This window comes from Cyprinus carpio, chromosome A6 (assembly GCF_018340385.1).
Source record: "Cyprinus carpio isolate SPL01 chromosome A6, ASM1834038v1, whole genome shotgun sequence".
Classification (NCBI taxonomy): Eukaryota; Metazoa; Chordata; class Actinopteri; order Cypriniformes; family Cyprinidae; genus Cyprinus; species Cyprinus carpio.
Window position 1 is genome coordinate 27,543,054 of NC_056577.1, and position 20,335 is coordinate 27,563,388.

General features: G+C 33.4%; 1 protein-coding gene across 2 annotated transcripts in view; it reads right to left on the bottom strand.

Annotated features, from left to right (window-relative positions):
* Positions 1–9,507: 9,507 nt before the first annotated feature.
* LOC109095028 (metabotropic glutamate receptor 4-like) overlaps positions 9,508–20,335 on the bottom strand; it is a 157,384-nt gene continuing 146,556 nt past the window's right edge. Inside the window, exons 11-12 of one of the 2 annotated variants that reach the window (XM_042758817.1) lie at positions 11,989–12,021; positions 9,508–9,909 (exon numbers count right to left, since the gene is read on the bottom strand). In XM_042758817.1, coding sequence (XP_042614751.1) covers positions 12,002–12,021 — 20 coding nt within the window. In that variant the 3' untranslated portion in view covers positions 9,508–9,909; positions 11,989–12,001. The remainder of the gene's footprint in view (positions 9,910–11,988; positions 12,022–20,335) is intronic. The other variant, XM_042758816.1, reaches the window with a different exon arrangement.

Consider the following 20,335-nt stretch of genomic DNA (forward strand, 5'->3'; position numbering starts at 1 on the left):
TATGATCACCAATTATGACCTTTTCTGTTCAACTAAAGAGTACTAGATTCATTCCCAACGGATGTGAAACTACTGCACATATAACGCCTGTTTCACACTGGATGCATAAGCAGCAAATTAACTGGAGTGGAAGCTATTTGTGGCCATTGTACTAAATGTGGAGTCCTACATTATTATCATTATTATTATTATTTTTTTTTTTTTTGCCAATTTATGAGTACATTTTACTGTTTACATCCTGCAAAGCTCCTCTGAGTGACTAGCAGTAACCAAGGTGGGTGGAGAAAAGCTTTGGGTCAATTATATAATCCTGATAAAAATATTACCCTGATCTTCACTTTAATTGCTAATACCAGAACAATCTCAACCTTGAACGCGACCTAAAAAGCCTGACATATTAATAACAGCATCAGCATATCACGAGAACCACATAAACAACTATATGCATATATTAGGTACTAGATATATTAAGCCTCCAGTGCTGGAGTTGTCAATCAAATCCACTTAAAAGTACTATCAGAGGACTCTTCCACAGAGGGAGGGGAGAGCGAGTGGGTGGCCGCCATGGTATTTTCTGTACATCATGTGATCAGTGAGGGAAGGTTGAGCAGGGTGGGGGTGGAGCACTGAAAACTGAGATGTCTCTATTTACAGCTGCAGTATATGTTTTTTTTTTTTCACCTATAGAAAAGATAATTGGTGAGCTATTTGCCTCATGCTCAGTGTGATTTTTTATACATTCTCGTGCACATTTCCTCCTGATATTCAGTGTCCCTGTCTTTTCTCATTTTTATTCTCTCTCTTTCCCTCTCTATAGGAGGCTAAACCAATAGCTGTCCCATAAGGAGCCTGTCTGTCGACTGTGAACTCTTTTGGTCTTTAGGCAGAATCTTGCAAACATGGTGTCTTCTCTGTTGACTTGACCCTACCGCCATTGGTGCACTCATGACGTATTCAATTAATGGCAATAGATTCTGTGTTATGACGTGAATAAATATTTTTAAAAGGTGAAAGATCACAGGACCTGACTTGGCTGTGTGTCAGAGGGGTATCAACACAGTCTTGTGATAAAGCAGACAGCATAGGTGTATTATAGGCCTGGAATGTTTTAAGCCTGGAGAGGTCAAAGCTTCAGTCTACAGGGCTAGAAGCCAGAGGACAACCTCAAGGGACCTCAAGGGACAATGACTAATAGACTTTATTTGTCAGTACTGTAATGTACTGTAAATACTGTACTATAACATGATAAATTTGCTGTGTCAAAAAGAATTGCATAACAGTGTGATACATAAGCTGTTATGAAATACATATGTATTTTCTGAGTCATCAATACCTTTTTTTTCACATACCACTTACTGTACATACCAACGTAATTTTCTTTACATTAATAATCTGCCAAGTATTATGTAGTCTATTCTATAATGTATTTTCATAATACAAAATACATATATAATATTTTGAGCTATATATATATAGTATATATATATATATATATATATATATTATCGAAAATATTACACAATTTTAGATAATTTAATACGTATTAATACTTCTTTATGTATTTTCATAATATAAAATGCACATATAGATTTTTGTTATTTACATTTTAGATAATTATAAAATGATCTAAAATATGACAAAATAAATTACATATATAATATTTCAGATACTTTTATAATTTCTTTTGTCATTTTATATAGTTCAAAATAGAAAAATATTGAGCTATACAAATATATTTAAGCTTTTTGGATTTACATCAGACCAACTTGTTTCTTGAAAAGAACCGGCCCAAAAGAACAATTTGTTCTCTTAATTATCTAGTGGTGTTTAACAGCTCGCTGGAGTGGAAAATTATCAATGAATAATGACTCTTCTATTTGTGTAGTGTATTTTTTATGGACTCCTTAGGCTTTTTTGTCTTATTTGTGAAGCTTAACAGATGTGGTCACTTTGAATGGTGTGAATGTGTGAAAAGGAGCTGAAATTTTAACAAAAACATTATGTTTTTGAACCTAAAATATTATAGGCATAATTACACTATACATACTAATATTAATATGTTGGTATCTCCATTCACTAATGCCTTTAGCACCAGGCTCAGATGGCATTACACCAGCCTGTTTGAAAACCTGTGCTGACCAGCTGGCCCCCATCTTTTCACAGATCTTCAACAGATCTCTGGAGTTGTGTGAAGTGCCTTCCTGCTTCAAACGCTCCACCATCATCCCTGTTCCAAGGAAACCCAAGATTACAGGACTTAACGACTACAGACCTGTGGCTCTAACATCTGTCGTCATGAAGTCGTTTGACACATAAAAAACTGGTTCTGGCTTATCTGAAGGACATCACTGGACCCTTACTGGACCCCCTGCAGTTTGCTTACCAAGCAAAAAGGTCCGTGGATGATGCAATCAACATGGGATTGCACTTCATCCTGCAACATCTGGACAAAACAGGGACTTATGTGAGGATCCTGTTTGTGGACTTTAGTTCGGCTTTCAACACCATCATCCCAATAGCCCTCCAGACCAAACGGACCCAGCTTTCTGTTCCTAGCTCTATCTGTCAGTGGATCACTAGCTTTCTGACAGATAGGCAACAGCTAGTGCAACTGGGGAAATTCATGTCAAACAGCCACTCCACCAACACTGGTGCCCCTCAGGGCTGCGTTCTCTCCACACTGCTCTTCTCCTTGTACACCAACGACTGCACCTCTAAAGACCCTTCTGTCAAGCTCCTGAAGTTTGCAGTTGACACTCATCCAGGACGGTGACGAGTCTGCTTACAGACAAGAGGTTGAGCAGCTGGCTGTCTGGTGCAGTCTTAACAACCTGGAGCTGAACACGCTCAAAACAGTGGAGATGATCGTGGACTTCAGAAGAAACCCCCCTGCACTCCCCCCACTCACCATCATGAACAGCACTGTGGAGTGGAGTCATTCAGATTCCTGGGAACCACCATCTCTCAGGACCTGAAGTGGGACAATCACATTGACTCCATTGTGAAAAAAGCCCAACAAAGGTTTGTACTTACTTCGCCAGCTGAGGAAGTTTAACCTGCCACAGGAGCTGCTGACGAAACAGTTCTACTCAGCGTCATTGAGTCTGTCTGTGCACTTCAGTAACGATCTGGTTTTTTGGTTCAGCTGACAACAAAATCAGACATCAGAAAGACTACAGAGAACGGTTCGGACCTGCTGAAAGGATTATTGGTACTCCCCTGACCACCCTTCAAGAACTGTATACATCCAGAGTGAGGAAAAGGGCTCAGAAAATCACTCTGGATGCCTCACATCCAAGTTACCCCATCTTTGAACTTTTTCCATCTGGCCGGCGCTTCAGAGCCGCAAATACAGACAGTCAGGCACAAGCACAGTTTCTTCCCCAGGCAATCTACCTCATGAACAGTTAAAATGTTCCCCACTCATGCAATAAAAATGTGCAATATCCTTATATTTATTTGTTACCCCTCCATCCTAGTACATCCCTGCATCTTACTCAATCCTATTCCATTATCATTTATACCACAATTGTTTATACACTTATTTATTTGCAAAGGTTTATTTTTTATTTTTATTTTTGTTTTTTTACTGTGTGTTTTTGTCTCTGTGTACTGGAAGCTTATGTCACTAAAACAAATTCCTTGTATGCGCAAGCATACTTGGCAACAAAGCTCTTTCTAATTCTGATTCTGATTCTGTTTGCCTTCTAGTCCTTAAGACATTTATTGATGTCTTACAGAATAAGTTGTATTTAGAATTTATATGATCTTTTGGAATTCAGTTGATTCAAATCTTTTGACATTTCGAGATCTATTTCCAACTTTCAACTTGTGTAAATTAACACTGTCACAACACCAACATGGAGTAATCTGCAGTGTACAGCTCCCTAATCGAGATGTGATTACCGCTTATATCCCCCTGAGACCTTGTGACAAGTGTACTGGTCAGAATTGCCCACTCTCAATCTGCTGACAAGTAAAAAGTAAGAAATTACACCAGATACTTCAGTGACAAGCTAGAGACTGGCTGTTAATCAAAGCAACTGTGGTTCGCTCGCAATCAATCAAACAGCTGTGAAGTACGTTTACCCAGTGGCTCTGAGTGGAGAGCACATTGGCTTCCCAGGGTTTTTACACAGTAGTTCATTCTGGATTCCCCACATGGTAAAACATATGATATTGACAGTACTTATATCTTCATCTAGCTCACCATATTTGGCATTTGATGAAAAATATAGTTACATCAGACATATCAAATGTGCTGTGGAGTGAAAAAACAAAACAAAACAAAAAAACATGATTAACAACAAAGATTAGCACATATTTTTAGCATACAGACATACAGTATACAATATTGTTCAAATGTTTGGGGTCTGTAATGTTTTTTGCAAGATGCTTAAAAAGGCTGCATTTATTTGATCAAATATACAGAAAAAACTGTAAAATATTACATTTAAAACAACTGTTTTTACTATTTTAAAAGACCACAATCTTACTGACTGAACATTATGTTCAGCAATGAAAAGGTTCCCCTAAGTGTTAAAAAATGTTGACTTCAAAAAAGATACTAAAGAATTTAATAAAAATTACACAACTAAAACACCTAATAACTACCAACAAGTACAGTATTTACAGACCTTGGAAGCCCCTCATAAGCCCTTATTTCTTGGCTGTGGCTTACATAATTAAAATATCTTCTGGCCACCTCCACAAGCACAAGGCATTTGGTCTTCTCAAAACTTCTCAAAAAGCAACATTTCATTATGCCCAAATGCTTTTTTCCCCCCCAAATATCTGATGAGACCATCAATTAGATTCAAAGGAATTAGTAAGTGGATACTTCAGAGCACAGTTATTGTGTTGAGCGACTGCAGGGAATTCCCAACGGAGGGACACAGAAAGCTTGTTGTTGTTTGAATTACTTAATAGAGAGATCAATAATATTGTAGAAGATGATGTGGTTAATATTTTTTGAGACCACATCCACAGTTCAGCAGCTCTGGGATCTGCTCAGCTGCTAAGCCTGTAGTTTATTATGCATAACTAGGGGGAAGATTCGGTGAGTTTATGCTTTGGGAAGAAGGGACAATTCAGCAAATACACTTGACCTAATTCTGTATTTTATGGATTATTTTTTCATTGTTCACTACTGTTCAAGTGCCTGGTCTTCAAAGTTCAGCAAATTTGTTAGAGAAGATGCTCTAAAATTAAAATTTTAATATACTGATTCAAATAATCTTTTTTATTTTATTTTATTTTTGTATTTTTTTTTGTATTTTTTTTTTTGTATGTAATACAGATTATTTAGCAGAATATCCAAGCTGTTTTTAATGGTGACCAGTGGCTGTCAAGTCTACCATAAAAGACTCTATATTTTAATAATAATAATAATAACAATAATATATATATATATATATATATATATAATATATATTATATTATATATATATATATTATATATATAATATATATATTATATATATATATATATATATATATATATATATTAAAATGGTAAATATATTAAATGTAATGAATAGATCACAGTTTACAGTATGTTGTCTTTTACTCAAACTCTGGTTTCATTGTATATATGCATGTATACTTATATATATATATATATATATATATATATATATATATTATATATACACACACACACACACAACATATAGTAACACATGGAAAGGAAAAGACCGTTTTACTGATATGTAAATTGACAAACATGGCAACCTTGGTTAAATGCAGTGGTTACATCAACCTGATACTTGGTAAACAAAATTTTGTTTCTAGACATATCAGTGACACCCAAACTCTGCATAATGTCAGCCATTCAAATTTGAACTAAGTGACATTTTGAGTGCAAAATAGAAAGTGTATTAGAAAACTGTTGGGGAAAGCATGTTAAGAGTTCAACCTGCAAAGAAAGGCTGCTGACATGATCTTTTCTTTTTTGACATTTTAATCATAAGACACAGTAAACCAAATAAAGAGAACAAATAAAGCATAGGCTACTTTCTTCAAGAGAATTCTCTAAGGACCTGCTGCACCAGCTGCTGTTTTGATAGATTGAGGCTTGGTGCAAATTGCTTGGCCTGACTATAACTTGACACCTCTGCAACCATAAACAAAGCTGCTTTTCATCACAGTCTATTCCCAACACCGAACACATGTACGCTTGCAAATACACATTTACAAAACCTAATCCGTTATCCTTAAGTGTTTGTGAATCCCTCTTTTTAGGCAGAAGGTACAGTTAGTGCTGCAAAATTAGTCTGAGTCAGGGAATTTAAATAGCTTTAGTGTCTATTTTGTGTGATGACAAGCTACAGGGTTGTTCTTACAGTATTTTCGCAGCTTGCCGCATGCGTGCCAGAATGTGATATATGAGACCACAGTACAGTACACATGCTAAACACACACCCACAAATTACCACTATGAGGTGCTGTTTCACTGAAATCAACCTGAGCTGAACCGTTTGTTTCAGTTTCTTTGTTTAGATCTAATGTGTCCAAATGGATTTGAATGCAGTTGATTTGAAATGTAATCTGAGAAGCAATGTGCATAATGTAAAACAAATTTGTAAAATGATCATACATATCACAGATGATGACCCAACTAAAATGTTACTTTAGTGTGCTCAATTTAAAAAGAAAATACAAAAAAAATCGTTTGTTGGTACATAAAACAACCTGTGCTATTAATGTTGTAAATTATCAGCAAATAAAACAGTCAAGTAACATGATTATATAGAATCTGCAAGGATCAAATATATAAATATTAATTATATTTATTATAAAACATAAATTTGCATACAGTGGGGTACAAAAATTTGAGACCTCATTCAAAGTCGTACATGCATGGATATTTTTAAAGACTGCCATGTGAATGAACAAATATTTAAGATATTGCCACCTAAAAAAAACTGGGTTAAAAGAGCTAATGTAGAATAATTATTCCATTCTTAGTAAATTATTAAATGCTTCTGCAGAATAATTGATTTTGATTGGTCAGTTACAACATTCTCTGGTTGTATAAGCTATTTAAGCCATATTTGACTGTTGTCCATGGCAACCACTTTCCTACATTGTTTCATGTTTCATATAGAATGCTATGATTATTTTCCCTTTCAGGTATATATATATATATATATATATATATATATATATATATATATATATATATATATATATATATATATATATATATATAGATAGATAGATAGATAGATAGATAGATAGATAGATAGAGTAGATATAGATACACACACACACACAAAGTAATAACTTTACAATATTTATTTTAATAAAATAACTTATAATAATATTATTCTAATTCAAATAAACTAATTGTTATGAAAGTTTAATTCCGAAGAAGGAAAAAGGAAGAACCTTCTTCAGCTAACAAACTACAATGTTACACATATATACACACACACAGAATGTATTGATCTCAGAGAACATGACCTCCTTTGCACAGCATCCTGATCCACCTTTCACTGTACGCTCTTTCCATCAGTTTCTAAGCACTGTCAGAGAAATGGAGTAGCATTCCAATCAAGTCCCAGTTTTATGTCCTGTATTCCAGACAGACCTAAATAAGCCTAACATGGCCTATAATTTATAGCTGGTAGCTACGCCGTTATACATCACAGAGTCAAAGCACCGGTGCTTTTCTTTATAGCACCTGTCTTCCTCTGCTCTGTTGCCGCTGATGGCAGATACATCTCACACTTAATAATGGGTCTTCTGAAATGCACATAATGATAGACGGCTGCCTATTGTAAAATACAGTATATATATATATATATATATATATATATATATATATATATATATATATATATATATATATATATATATATATATATATATATCTCAAACAAATGACATTTCTTTTAATTTCCACTGTGCTTTTGTGTCAGGATGTCTCCTAATCTCGAGGACTGAGTGCCTTTTTGAAGGAAATTTGTAATGCACAAAAAATAATATTTTATTTTTCATTTAGGCATGAGAACAATCATTTTGTGTTTTTGACTAAGAATATTAATAAAATAAATACAAAGTGTATTAGCACATTAAGAGGTGATTAAATACTGTATGTTTCAGTTTTTTTTTTTTTTTTTTTTTAGTTTTGCTACAAAAGCATTATTATATTAAAAAAAGCATTTCACTTGAGTCTACTTATTGAGATTAGGTTATATCTATTATTATTATTATGCTTGTATAACTATTATTGTTTGTCCTATTTTTCTTGCAGATGAAAAGGAAAAAAAAAGAAAAAAAAAAAGCCAAGTTTGTGCTACAGACCTGAATCATCATTCAAAATCTGTGGTTTATACAAGAGAGCTTCGCTATCACTTTTCTAAGCAATCTGACTTTCGGGTTTTTGCTTGACAGTGGAAAAACGAGTGAAAAAAATCCCACAGATTTACAGCATATACCATAGTTACCGCCAAACAATACCCTAGCAACCACCCAGAACAACCTAGCAACTGTATTACGGTGTGCCCAAGCCATATCTCACATAAATACCTGATGCTTTGCCAACATTGCAGAGATAACTTTTCAGAAAACAATGAGTTTTGAAAAATTTCTTTATTAGAAATTATTTATGTATAAAAATTAACATGCTTCACATACCTCATATGTCTTATTTTACAAATACTTTAATTCAGGCACTGTTTCTGACGGTTTTTTCTCTTTTAGGATGAAAAGCAAACATTAGCAATCAGGAAAACACATTAAGTTGCCATTTATCACGGTCAACATAGACATTTTATTCTGCAGCACAAACAGTGCAAAAACAAAGAAGAGAGAAGAAATCATAAGAACGGAATCTTAAATTCACAAACATCTAAAGAGACAAATCAGCTTGTCTCTCTCTATCACCTGACATTTCCAGATATGAAAACAGGATCCTGCCATCTATTCCATCATTCGAGCTTCTCGGAACCATTGGTTTACTTGAGGTTGGTGATTCTTCCAATTTCTATTGATAAGTCTTCGATAGCTGTATTCACATGAAAGTGACTTACTCGCGCTGTCCTGGTCCAGTGGACGTTGGTTCTGATATCTCGAGCATTCGACAAACGTCACACCATTTCTAAATTGTAATTTCAGATTTGCACAGGTGACTGTGACAGCTATAGCACATTTTGACAACAGGGCAAATTTGAGTTCCTCAAAGGTGTGTACTTAATATGCACAAGCAAACATTACTCCAAAGAGCACTTCGTACATCTTCAACAGTTTCACAAGGCCCATGGTGAGGTAACAATACAGCAACAGAGTTTAACAGCATTCCAGGAGGATCTTTTTTTCTTTTTTTTTTTGAAAAAAGGAAAAGAAATAAAGAAAGAAACAACACAGCACAGGATGTCAAAACCAGCATGCTCAACATCTGTAAACAATGGTCACTGTCTTTGCTGTTGTCATCACCGAGGAGAAAACAAGAGGAAAAAGCTTTGAATTTTTTTTTATACTTTTTTCCTTCCTTTTTTAAAATTTTTAAGCCACCACATAGTGTTAGCGTCAATGAAACAGCAGACACTGACATGTTGTCCTTAATTAGTGTGTATCACTTTAACAATGACATCTGGAGTAGATAGAGCAAGCTGTAATGGAATAGTCTGGGTGACAGACCGTCATTCCAACATCACCGCCTCAATAGTCTTGGCCTCCCAAGATGCTCCCTATGTGACTACACATAAGCTTCATTAATGGAAACATGTCTGTGGGGGGTCTTCCAACCATCCGGTATCTCACTTCCATAAGTGACATAACGTGAGAGTGATGTATCTTGAAATGCTGTCTTCCAGGGGTCACTGGGATTTGGTAGAGGCCTTTTATGACTTACCTAGATTGCGTGGTTGCTGTAGCTGATGTACGTTTGTTTAGGGCTGAGTCCTGCAAGGAAAGAGAGAATGTGATAACAACAGATATTTTGAGTCTGAGAAGGGCTTAAAGGAAATGGAAATTTGCTAAATTTAAATTTTCTTCACTGGAACAGATTTAGAGATTTAGTATTACATCCACTGTAGTGAATGGGTGTCATCAGAATGAGAATCCAAACAGCTGATAAAAACATCACAATAATCCACAAATATTCCACATCACTCAAGTCTATCAATTTATGTCTTGTGAAGCGAATTTTTTTTAAACCAAAATATAATCCATAATCCATAATAAGACTTCTTCTAGTGAAAAAAGTCCATCCCTTGTTGTCTTCTCAACATATTAGTTTAAAATACAACGGGAGAAGTTGTGGCCTAGTGGTTAGAGAGTTTGACTCCTAACCCTAAGGTTGTGAGTTTGAGTCTCGGACCAGCAATACCACGACTGAGGTGCCCTTGAGCAAGGCACCGAACCCCCAACTGCTCCCCGGGCACCGCAGCATAAATGGCTGGCCGGCTGTGTGTTCACTGTGTGTGTGTGTTCACTGCTGTGTGTGTGCACTTTGGATGGGTTAAATGCAGAGCACGAATTCTGAGTATGGGTCACCATACTTGGCTGTATGTCACGTCACTCACTTCACTTGAAATGGTTTTGGACTGTTTCACTTGTAAATGATGCTTAATCTGTGCTGTGCATATTTCTCTCCTGATTCAGGACTTTTTACGACTTTTTCACTGGAGAAAGCAATATTATGGATAGAGGACTCATTTCAAGATATAAATGTTTTGATGTCAACATTTCACTTCACAAGACATTTATTAATGGACTGCAGTAAAGTGGATCAGTGGATCAGTAAATCAGCTGTTTGGGCTGTTTTGCACCCATTCACTTCAGAGGATCCATTGGTTAGCAAGTGATGTAAATCTAAACAAATGCATCTGCATCTTGGATGGCCTAAGGGTGAGTACATTATCAGCACATTTTCATTTTGGGTGAACTATTCCTTTAAATATGAATACTGACGTTATTCAGCATATAGCATTCACAGGGACCTTTATCAAAGGCAGAATGACTTGACGCAGAACCTCATGTTTTATTTCTTGTCAGGTTCTTTTTTGGTCCCTTTAAAATCACTATTAATTTGCCAGACGTCAAGTAGTGTGTCTTGTTTGATATCAGACCGAAAGTATGGTTTACATGACTGAGACTGTTGTCACCTTTTGGACACAAAGACTGTTTAATACTTTCAAAAACATGCAAGTTACCCACAAACAGTGACTGCTATTAAAGCATTCATTCAACAAAAACCCGTAATCCATCTTGCAATAGCATTGTAGTGCAAACAATCACAAAGGTTGCATGAGTGACACTGTCTACAACTATTCATGTAATAACCTTGCCAAAGAAGGAGGGCCAATGGAAAATTCAAGCTCATTGCATCATTATATGGAGATCAAAAGGTTACCTCATGCAATCATGCAGAGCTGTTGGAATAAGGAAGGTGAGATGATATTTGACCCAGCACTACTGGTGCGGTTTTCCCATCTGGACTCTCCCTTGGCATATGGAGCACTGACCCATAGGTACAGTCAGATAAATAGCTCCATTTCAGCTTAAAGGGAGGGAGGTTGTCACAAAATACAAACTTAAATTATTTTCCTCTATATAAAATATCATTGGAGGTGCTTGATTTTATCTAGCATAGATTTATACTGTTCTATACGAGTCTGCTATCCCAATTTGTGCTTGTGTTTATGCAATCTAGGCCATGCACTGTTCTGAAAGTTTTCATACCTACTCTCTGTTGGTGGAAAAATTCATAAAAACAAATTTGTTGCTATCTTTAGGTCTTTCCCCAGTATACTGTTTCTCACCTACAAAGCCCTGTGCAAACAAGTGATTTGCAAAGCAATGTGGCATGCATGCTTTTTTTGTGTCTTTAGCAGTTTTAACAAATGTCAGTGTATTCTTAATACACTATAAACTAATTGATATGCAGAGTTTAAGCATTAAAGCTAAATGGGACATGATTAAATTCAACAATTAGGTCCAACAGTAAGCCAAGCAACAGCCAATAATTAAAGTCTTTACCTGTCTTCATTGTTTAGTTATCATCAACATATCCTGAAACACAGGTTGAGTGGTTACATACATTAGACAGGTATAGAATAAAAATAACTGCAAAATGTCAATTTAAATGATATATATCTGCTTCTTGACTTCACGGTTTTGCATTACAAATTTTAAATGAAACACACTCCAAGTATAACATGTTTGAAATCATATAACCATGACGAGAGAAAAAATAATAATTTTGAACCTTGTATATGTTTTTTTTTTTTTTTTTTTTTTTGCACTATGCACACTTTGATGTTTGATTAAAGTTGGATCAAATGGTTATTTTCCAATGCTCTTTAACCCCTCCGAGTTCTCTCTTTAAAAGAAAAGTTTCAGATTTATGTACATTATGTTCATTTAAAGTGTTGCATTCGACATGTTTACAACAATTTAAGCACTTTCTTTATTGATTGCATCGCATTCAAGTACCTCAACCTTTAAGATAATAATGATCCCTAAATAATGATCCCTTTACTGAAGGGTTACACTTAAAAAAAAAAAAAAAAAAAAAATCCAGATAATGTGGTTGTTCACAGGCAGAGCACAATTGTGAGGTAATTGTGTCCTCATCAGGGCAATTGTTTTCCATCTGTGTAAACTGGGACCGGATACTTATGCAAAAAGCTTATTTTTAGTATTTTATCTCTGCTAGGAAGTTTCCTAACATAACAAAGTTATATAAAAATAAATTTGAGTTAGACTTTTTAGACATATAGCAATATATTAGCTGCAGTGCAGTCTTATTTAAAACAAACTGCTGTCAAATATTATTGGTAGCACTTTACAGTAAGGTCTTATTTGTTAACACTGCTAACAATGCATTCATTAGCATAAGCAATATTTTTCATCATATTAACTTTTGTTAATGATAGTTAATATTTTTAATATTATTTATAGTTAATATTATTAACTAAAGTTAACAGATGCAACATTTGATTTAAAAAAAAATATTAGTAAATGTAGAAAGGAACATTATTTTAAGATTAATAAATGCTGTAGAGGTATTGTTCATTGTTAGTTTATGTTAACGACTGCAGTTATATAATGTTAAGAAATTAAACCTTATTGTAAAGTGTTACCATATTATTTTTATACATAAACTCAGATAGTTGTTTATGCTACAAGAAAATGTATGCATCACAACATAATACAGACTATAGGCTTAAATCACTTTTAGGGGAAATCATCCAGGAAATGAGCTTACTTCTGTTGTCTGTGTGTTAAGAAAGGTAGCTGCTACTTAAACTGAGTGTAAAGAGCTGTAGATACAGTTTGAAGTTCAAATAGCAACAAAAAGCATATTTACACTAAGTGCAAATAATGCAAGTGCAAATAATACTTAATGCTAATCATACAAAGTGTAAATAGAATGTAACATTCTATTTTGTAATGTAATGTAAAATTACATTAAAAGATAATGTAAAAATATCTAAGCAATGCTCCGAGTTAATTAAGTCTTTGGCTATTTGCACTCAGAGAACTGTAAACAAGCATTGCTTAAAGAAATTACCCACTTCAACTTTATTTTAACACTCTGCATTCTGAAATCTGCTATAAAAATACAATACCTAATTTCAGTTAGGGAAAAACAATCCCTATCGAACTAGCATGCTCTGGGATGCTGGAATGTTAGATAGTCCTTGAAAAACTGCTAAGAGTTATAACCATTTGAACGATGGGTTTGGTGTTATACAAGAGAGTTTGTGTGGGTTCTTTAACAAAAGTACAGTATTACGATCAAAAAAGAATGATACTGCACAGATTACAACTATGAATGTGTATCCCTGACATTAACAGTAATATCATCATGTATGTCTAAACAAATGATTTAAGGCACAAAATAGATTTTTGTGCTTTGGCTAACTGCACAGACGGATAAATGAACAAGCATAATTTAGTGCTGAAATAAGTTTATTACACATTTCAAAGTAACATTATGAACTCTTTTTAATGCATGGGTGCATTCAGCTCAGCTCTGCTATCATTATATGCACACAGGGACTTACGCCAGCACTCTCTTAAAAGTACAGTACTCTTCAAACACATCCCAGGATTTTAAGTTTTTTGTTTTTTTTCATGACTACCATTATTTTAATGAATTAACGAAGCAATTAAATCTAAAAATCTAGCAATATGATACAAAAGGACAATGCCAGGTTAACAGAAAGCAGTCTACAGTGTAAAACTACAGTGTAAAATCTTCATCTTTATATTGATCAGCTCTATGGTGTGTGAACACCCATTGCAAACACAGATTTATATGTTTCTGTATTATAACTGAACCAGTTGAGGCACATTTGGCCTTAAGGCCCATTATACTTGGATATGCGGAGGTGCTTTCACGCTGCCTCAATCTGCCCTGAAAATAAACAACCTTACACAGAAATTGTCAGGAGGCATTACAAATGTAATTGTCATTAAAAGGTAGCCTGAAGGAATATGCTGCATACACTAACTAAACCTACAAAAAAAAAAAAAATTAAAACCAAAGCCTAGCAAAATATTATTCATTTTAGATATGTGTATCACCTAATAGAGATAAATATTGAAGTATGCTGCATGATATCTTTATTTATGTATTTATTTATTTATTTTGATGTTTGCTTTGTTTAGCCACAGAAAATATATTTCTGATATTAAGTTGTAACAGTGTGAATCATTGTTTGTTTTCTGGTCAAGGATCTATCTATCTATATATATATATATATATATATATATATATATATATATATATATATATATATATATATATATATATATATATATATATCTCAGTTCACATGCTCTAAACGTCTTCATATATATATATATATATGTATGTATGTATTTTTTTTTTTTTTTTGTTTTTATTTATGTTTGTATATATGTATATGTATGTATATATATATATGTATATATATATATATATGTATGTATATATATATATATATATATATATATGTATGTATATATATATATATATATATATATATATATATATATATATGTATATATATATATATATATATATATATATATATATATTACATTAAAGGGATAGTTCACCCAAAAGTGGTCCCCATTGACTTTTTTTTCCCCCATACTATGAAAGTCAATGGCTACCAGCATTCTTCTTTTGTGTTCAACAGAAGACAGACACTCATACAGGCTTGGAACAACCTGAGGGTGAGTAAATTATGACAATTTTCATTTCCGGGTGAACTATCCCTTTAAGGATTCAATGCACAGTAAATTAAATGAACATTGTTATTTTTAAAGTTGTAAATAAAAATAATTGGATTATGTTTCAGTTTTACTACCTTAAAATTCCATGTTCAATTCAACGTTTCTTGCCATTTCTTTGTAACTGTATGTGAAAATTTACTTGCAATTTCTGAGTGAAAATTGTTTTTTTCAGTGTACATAAAGTAGACAATGATTAAGCTGTTGTACAGAAAACACTTTGATCAAGGCAACAAAATACGATATTGTGGTTTTCAATTCAACAAACAATTCATCAGTATGGTTGAATGGTGGCCATGTCGAGAGACTATTTCAAGGAGACCAACAAGGTGACCCACTCGTATTATAATTGATCACATTAACAATACACCCAACAGAAAAACTCTTTTCCGCACAGGACACATGAGAAAACCTATTAATGTTGATATAATGTAACTATGAGTTTGATCAACTTGTCATTCTCATCCTCATTCTTTGGCAAGTTTCTATGATCATTGTAGGCAACATCACACATGCATTACATTTTGATCTTGTTTATATGCATCACTAAAATCTATACACGTTCTGCATTGCAATGATATCAAAATGGACTGTTACTTTGGAATCTACTAGTGTGCAAAAGTGTCTTTTATATCAATGATAAAACTCCTTGCAAAGTACTGTCTTCTGTAGATACTCTAATGGAGTGCATCTCGCTATGAATGTGAATAATATGCCACATATAGGCACTGACACTATAAGAATAGCTACATTAAACTTTTTTTTTTTTTTTTCAACCTGGTCTCAAAGCAAAAACGTACCTGGGGGTACTTTTTCGCGAGATGTAGCAATATGTACATATCACTGCAGCTTCCAAAATAAATGAACACTAGAGGCAGTAAAACTCCTGTGAGATGACAAGAAGTGTGACTTTAGGTGCTTCAGAGAAGACAGAGTGAATACCGTCACATACTGTATCTGGTAAATGTGAGACTGTGAAGACGTTGTAGACACCTGACTGTGAAAAAGCATTAAAAATTGTGAAAAAGCAATGGGTGGGAAATGTGTCATGTTGCCTTTGTTAAGAACTCATCACCTTAATAGAACGTACTGTTGCACGGTACACAGTATTCCGTCATGGGTTGCATGATGCCTTTTAGGCTGCATAAATAATTAAAATGTAAATTTAAATTGTGCAAAAGCCCAAAATGATTTTGTTATTGAGTATTTATGCAGGATTAGAACCAGAACACAATACTAATGGAACCAGCTCTTTAATATATTTTTCAAAATAATACATTTAATTGAAAATAATTCTGATTATTCTAGTATTTTATGCTGCCTTCAAGTATACAGTACCTGGGAATGCTTCTACAAATATGGAAATAGCTTAATTAAAATACTACTGTTCGAAACACTACCGTTCAAAAGTTTGGGGTCAGTAAGATGTTTGAAATGCACATCATTGTACAGATAGAAGTATCTTATTCTGAACAAGGCTGCATTTATTTGATCAAATAAATAAATAAATAAATACTACAATTAAAAAGAAAGTTTTCTATTTTAATATATTTTGAAATGTATTGTATTCCTGTAATGCAAAGCTGAATTTTCAACATCATCACTCCAGGTTTCAGTGTCACATGATCTTTGAGAAACCATTCTATTATGCTGTTTTGCTAATATGCTAATAGAAAATTCAAAAGAACAGCATTTATTTGAAAAACAAAAAACAAAAAACAATGTAAATGTAAATGTAATCAATTTTGATCAATTTAACGCATTATTTCTGAATAAATAATTATTTTTTATCAAAACAAATTTCTTGTAAACGACAGTGTATACTACTTTTTTCCCATTTGTAACTGTGGTAAGTGCAAGGGAAAATATATTCTATCCATTTTATACATTATCTATATGACTTAGTTATGCAAATTCTTTAGATTATTCTGTATGTGTAGATTCATAACTAAATCATCCAGGTAATAAAACTGTCCAAAATATTTGTTTATCAAAATCACTGGACTATATATATATATATATATATATATATATATATATATATATATATATATATATATATATATATATATATATATATATATATATATATATATATACATACAGTATATATATATTTGTGTGTGTGTGTGTATATATGTATATATATATATATATATATATATATAAAATCCTATAGTCCAGTGATTTTAATAAACTAATTTTTTGAACATCTTTAGATTAATATTAATTAATAAAATAAAGTTATCAATAAAACATAAAAAAAAATAATAATAATAAATAAAATAAAAAAAACACTGCTAGAGATTTCAGATCTACTGGAGATTTGCTCCCCGTCATCTTTCACATGGTTTTTAACATTCACGTCAGCCATTGAAAATACTAAGTTTCCTTAAAATACTAAGTTTTTGGTTAATCATGTGCACAAAGTCATGATATATTCAACTCTACTTGAACGCTGTCTTATTGTAACACACTGATGCTAAAAATATAATGATGATTACTGAATATAACACGCATGGAGAGACGAGTCTTTGCTTGACTAGAAATACAATTAGGAGCTACATAATAATTCAATGTCATGTAATTCACTTAGAAGTGATTGTAACACTTTATAGCAACGTTTCTATCACATTACGCTACATTAAGACACTTAACAGACACTTTTACTTAATAGAATTTAAGTCTTAAAGGAGGATCAGAATCAATTAGAATCAACAAGGAGATCCTGTTTCCCCTTTAATGCATTCATGAAATGTTAGACATCCCTGAGCTACGGAGTTATTTGTTAGCTTGCATTTGCTTTAGATGCAAAAATGTGTTAACTCTAGTAGGATCTTTCAAAAGGGCACATGCTAATGTAGTCACTGCCTCTAACACCTCATTTACAAAAGCACATAGTTCCACTGCAGTGAATTCAAAGTGGTGCTATAGAGAGCTTCTGAACATGTACAAGAAAAGTGAGCAGATGAAATTCACACTGGGGTTGGTGGTAGTCCGGTACAGTCATGCAACTGGCAGTAAATATTTGCTGAAAACACTGTGCGCTAACTAGTCATGCTTAATTGGGCGAATTTTCATCTATGTAGCAACATTCATTACACAAATTTAATTCTGCTGTCAAAACATTTATCTGGACGTCTCCCTTAATTCAGAGCTATTTGTTATTACGACCCACAATATGATTTACTGGGTATTGCTACACTGCAAAATGAATATAAAATGCATCATAATGAAAGCAAAGAGGATGTGCGTTGCTGTGAATGCCAAATGCAATGTAATGGAAGCAGTTAATTTGTGCCTTACTAGTCTAACATGAAACTTTGAATCTGTTTAACATGATATTTTATTCTAGAACATGTCAATGTACAGATATATCTTGGGAAATGTCATATTAAATTGACATTATTATAAATTTTAATATCCTGGGTGCTTTTCCCTGCCTGGACTCCTTATTCTGGTGGGTTTTTTACGTATGCATCTGCACATGCTTTTTTCGGCTTGCATGGAACAGCATGGCCCACATCCAAGGGGTCAAAGTTTTGTTGGTTGCATGACCCTGTCAGCCCAAGATAGTATATGTGATACCATCTGCCTGCAAATAAACAAGTTTCTTCACTGACGACAATTCAACATGATCTGTGTATTCTGGTGAAAATTTTTTTTTTGTAAACAACATACAGTATGAAGCGACAGTAATGCACCGAAACAGCATCAACAAAAAGAGCAAAACATAATTTTTATTTTGTTCTGGCTATAATAGTTATGAAGGGCTGAAATCGTTTAAAGTTTAGTTTAGTTTAAAGATTAGTTTAAATAGCACTTATTCCATGGCGAATTTTGACCGTATCATTGTCTATTTTGTTCATGCAATGCAGATAAACTACAACAGGTAAATATGTCACCTGTGTGCACGATAGTGCTAGATTAACAATATAGATTGTCCATTTTTAAATGATAATGATATGGATTATTAAATCTTAAGATCAAACTTTCTTTCTATGCTGTTTTCCGTTGATAGGGGAACTTCACTAAACATTATTTTTAGTGCATCTGCCATCCAATAATTGCAATAAGATTTGTGCATTTATACTTTTAATATAAAGCAGTGTCAGCTTTTAAATTATGTAAATTTTATCCAAAAAACAAATAATGCATGTGGTTTTGGCACTCTGTAATGCTGCGTTACAGATCGCTGTAGCACCTCAAGTGGCATGTGAAACAACGATCTCTTCCACTTTGCTACTAATTATACTGTAGCACAAAATAATCATGAATGAACATCAGAAGTTCTGTTGAAAGAAACAGTACAACTTATAGAAATGTATCATGTCTCGAGTAATCGCTCAAGCAGTCAGGAAGTCAATAAATCAGCTTGTAAACAATGTCAAGTAATGTTGTTTTTATCTCAGGAAAGCCATTCAATGAGCATTTTGCTACTTTGTTACATATTCATTATATTTTACTTAACCTGTTGTCTTGTTTTGAATAAATGTTTGAATAAATCTGTCATGAAAACAAGTTATTACAGTCACCATTTAAATATTTATATTTCAACAACAAATTAGAGTACAAACTTAATTCTGCTGGGAAAACATTTACTAAAAAACAAACAAACAAACAAACAACAACAAAAAAAATGGGCCTAATGAAACCTGTAATTTACAGGTTTTAAATCAATTCTGGTGCATCGCTAACAGTAGATATCTTACTACGTCTACTGAAAGGGTGAAATGAATTTATATTAGCATTTTTATGTTTCCCCGTCTGCTGCATTTGACATCACATCACAGATTAAGGTAATGAAGATGCTAATGCTAGAGGCTATTTGAAAAAATTAGACTTAAAGAGAATCTGAGCTATCAAGGCACACTTGATGAGGTCTTAAATCTGCTGTACTGTCTAACTTAATTCACATAAGCAGTGAAGCATGCTTTTAGTTTGTGATTTACTAAAGATTTGTGCATATACAACACATGCAAACCAGATGGCACATGCAAAAAAAAAAAAAAAAACAATTATAATAATAATTCTGCTGTGTCTACTGAAGATTCTGTATTCCAGATATAGCACCAGATCATATTGCCTCTTGTCTGTT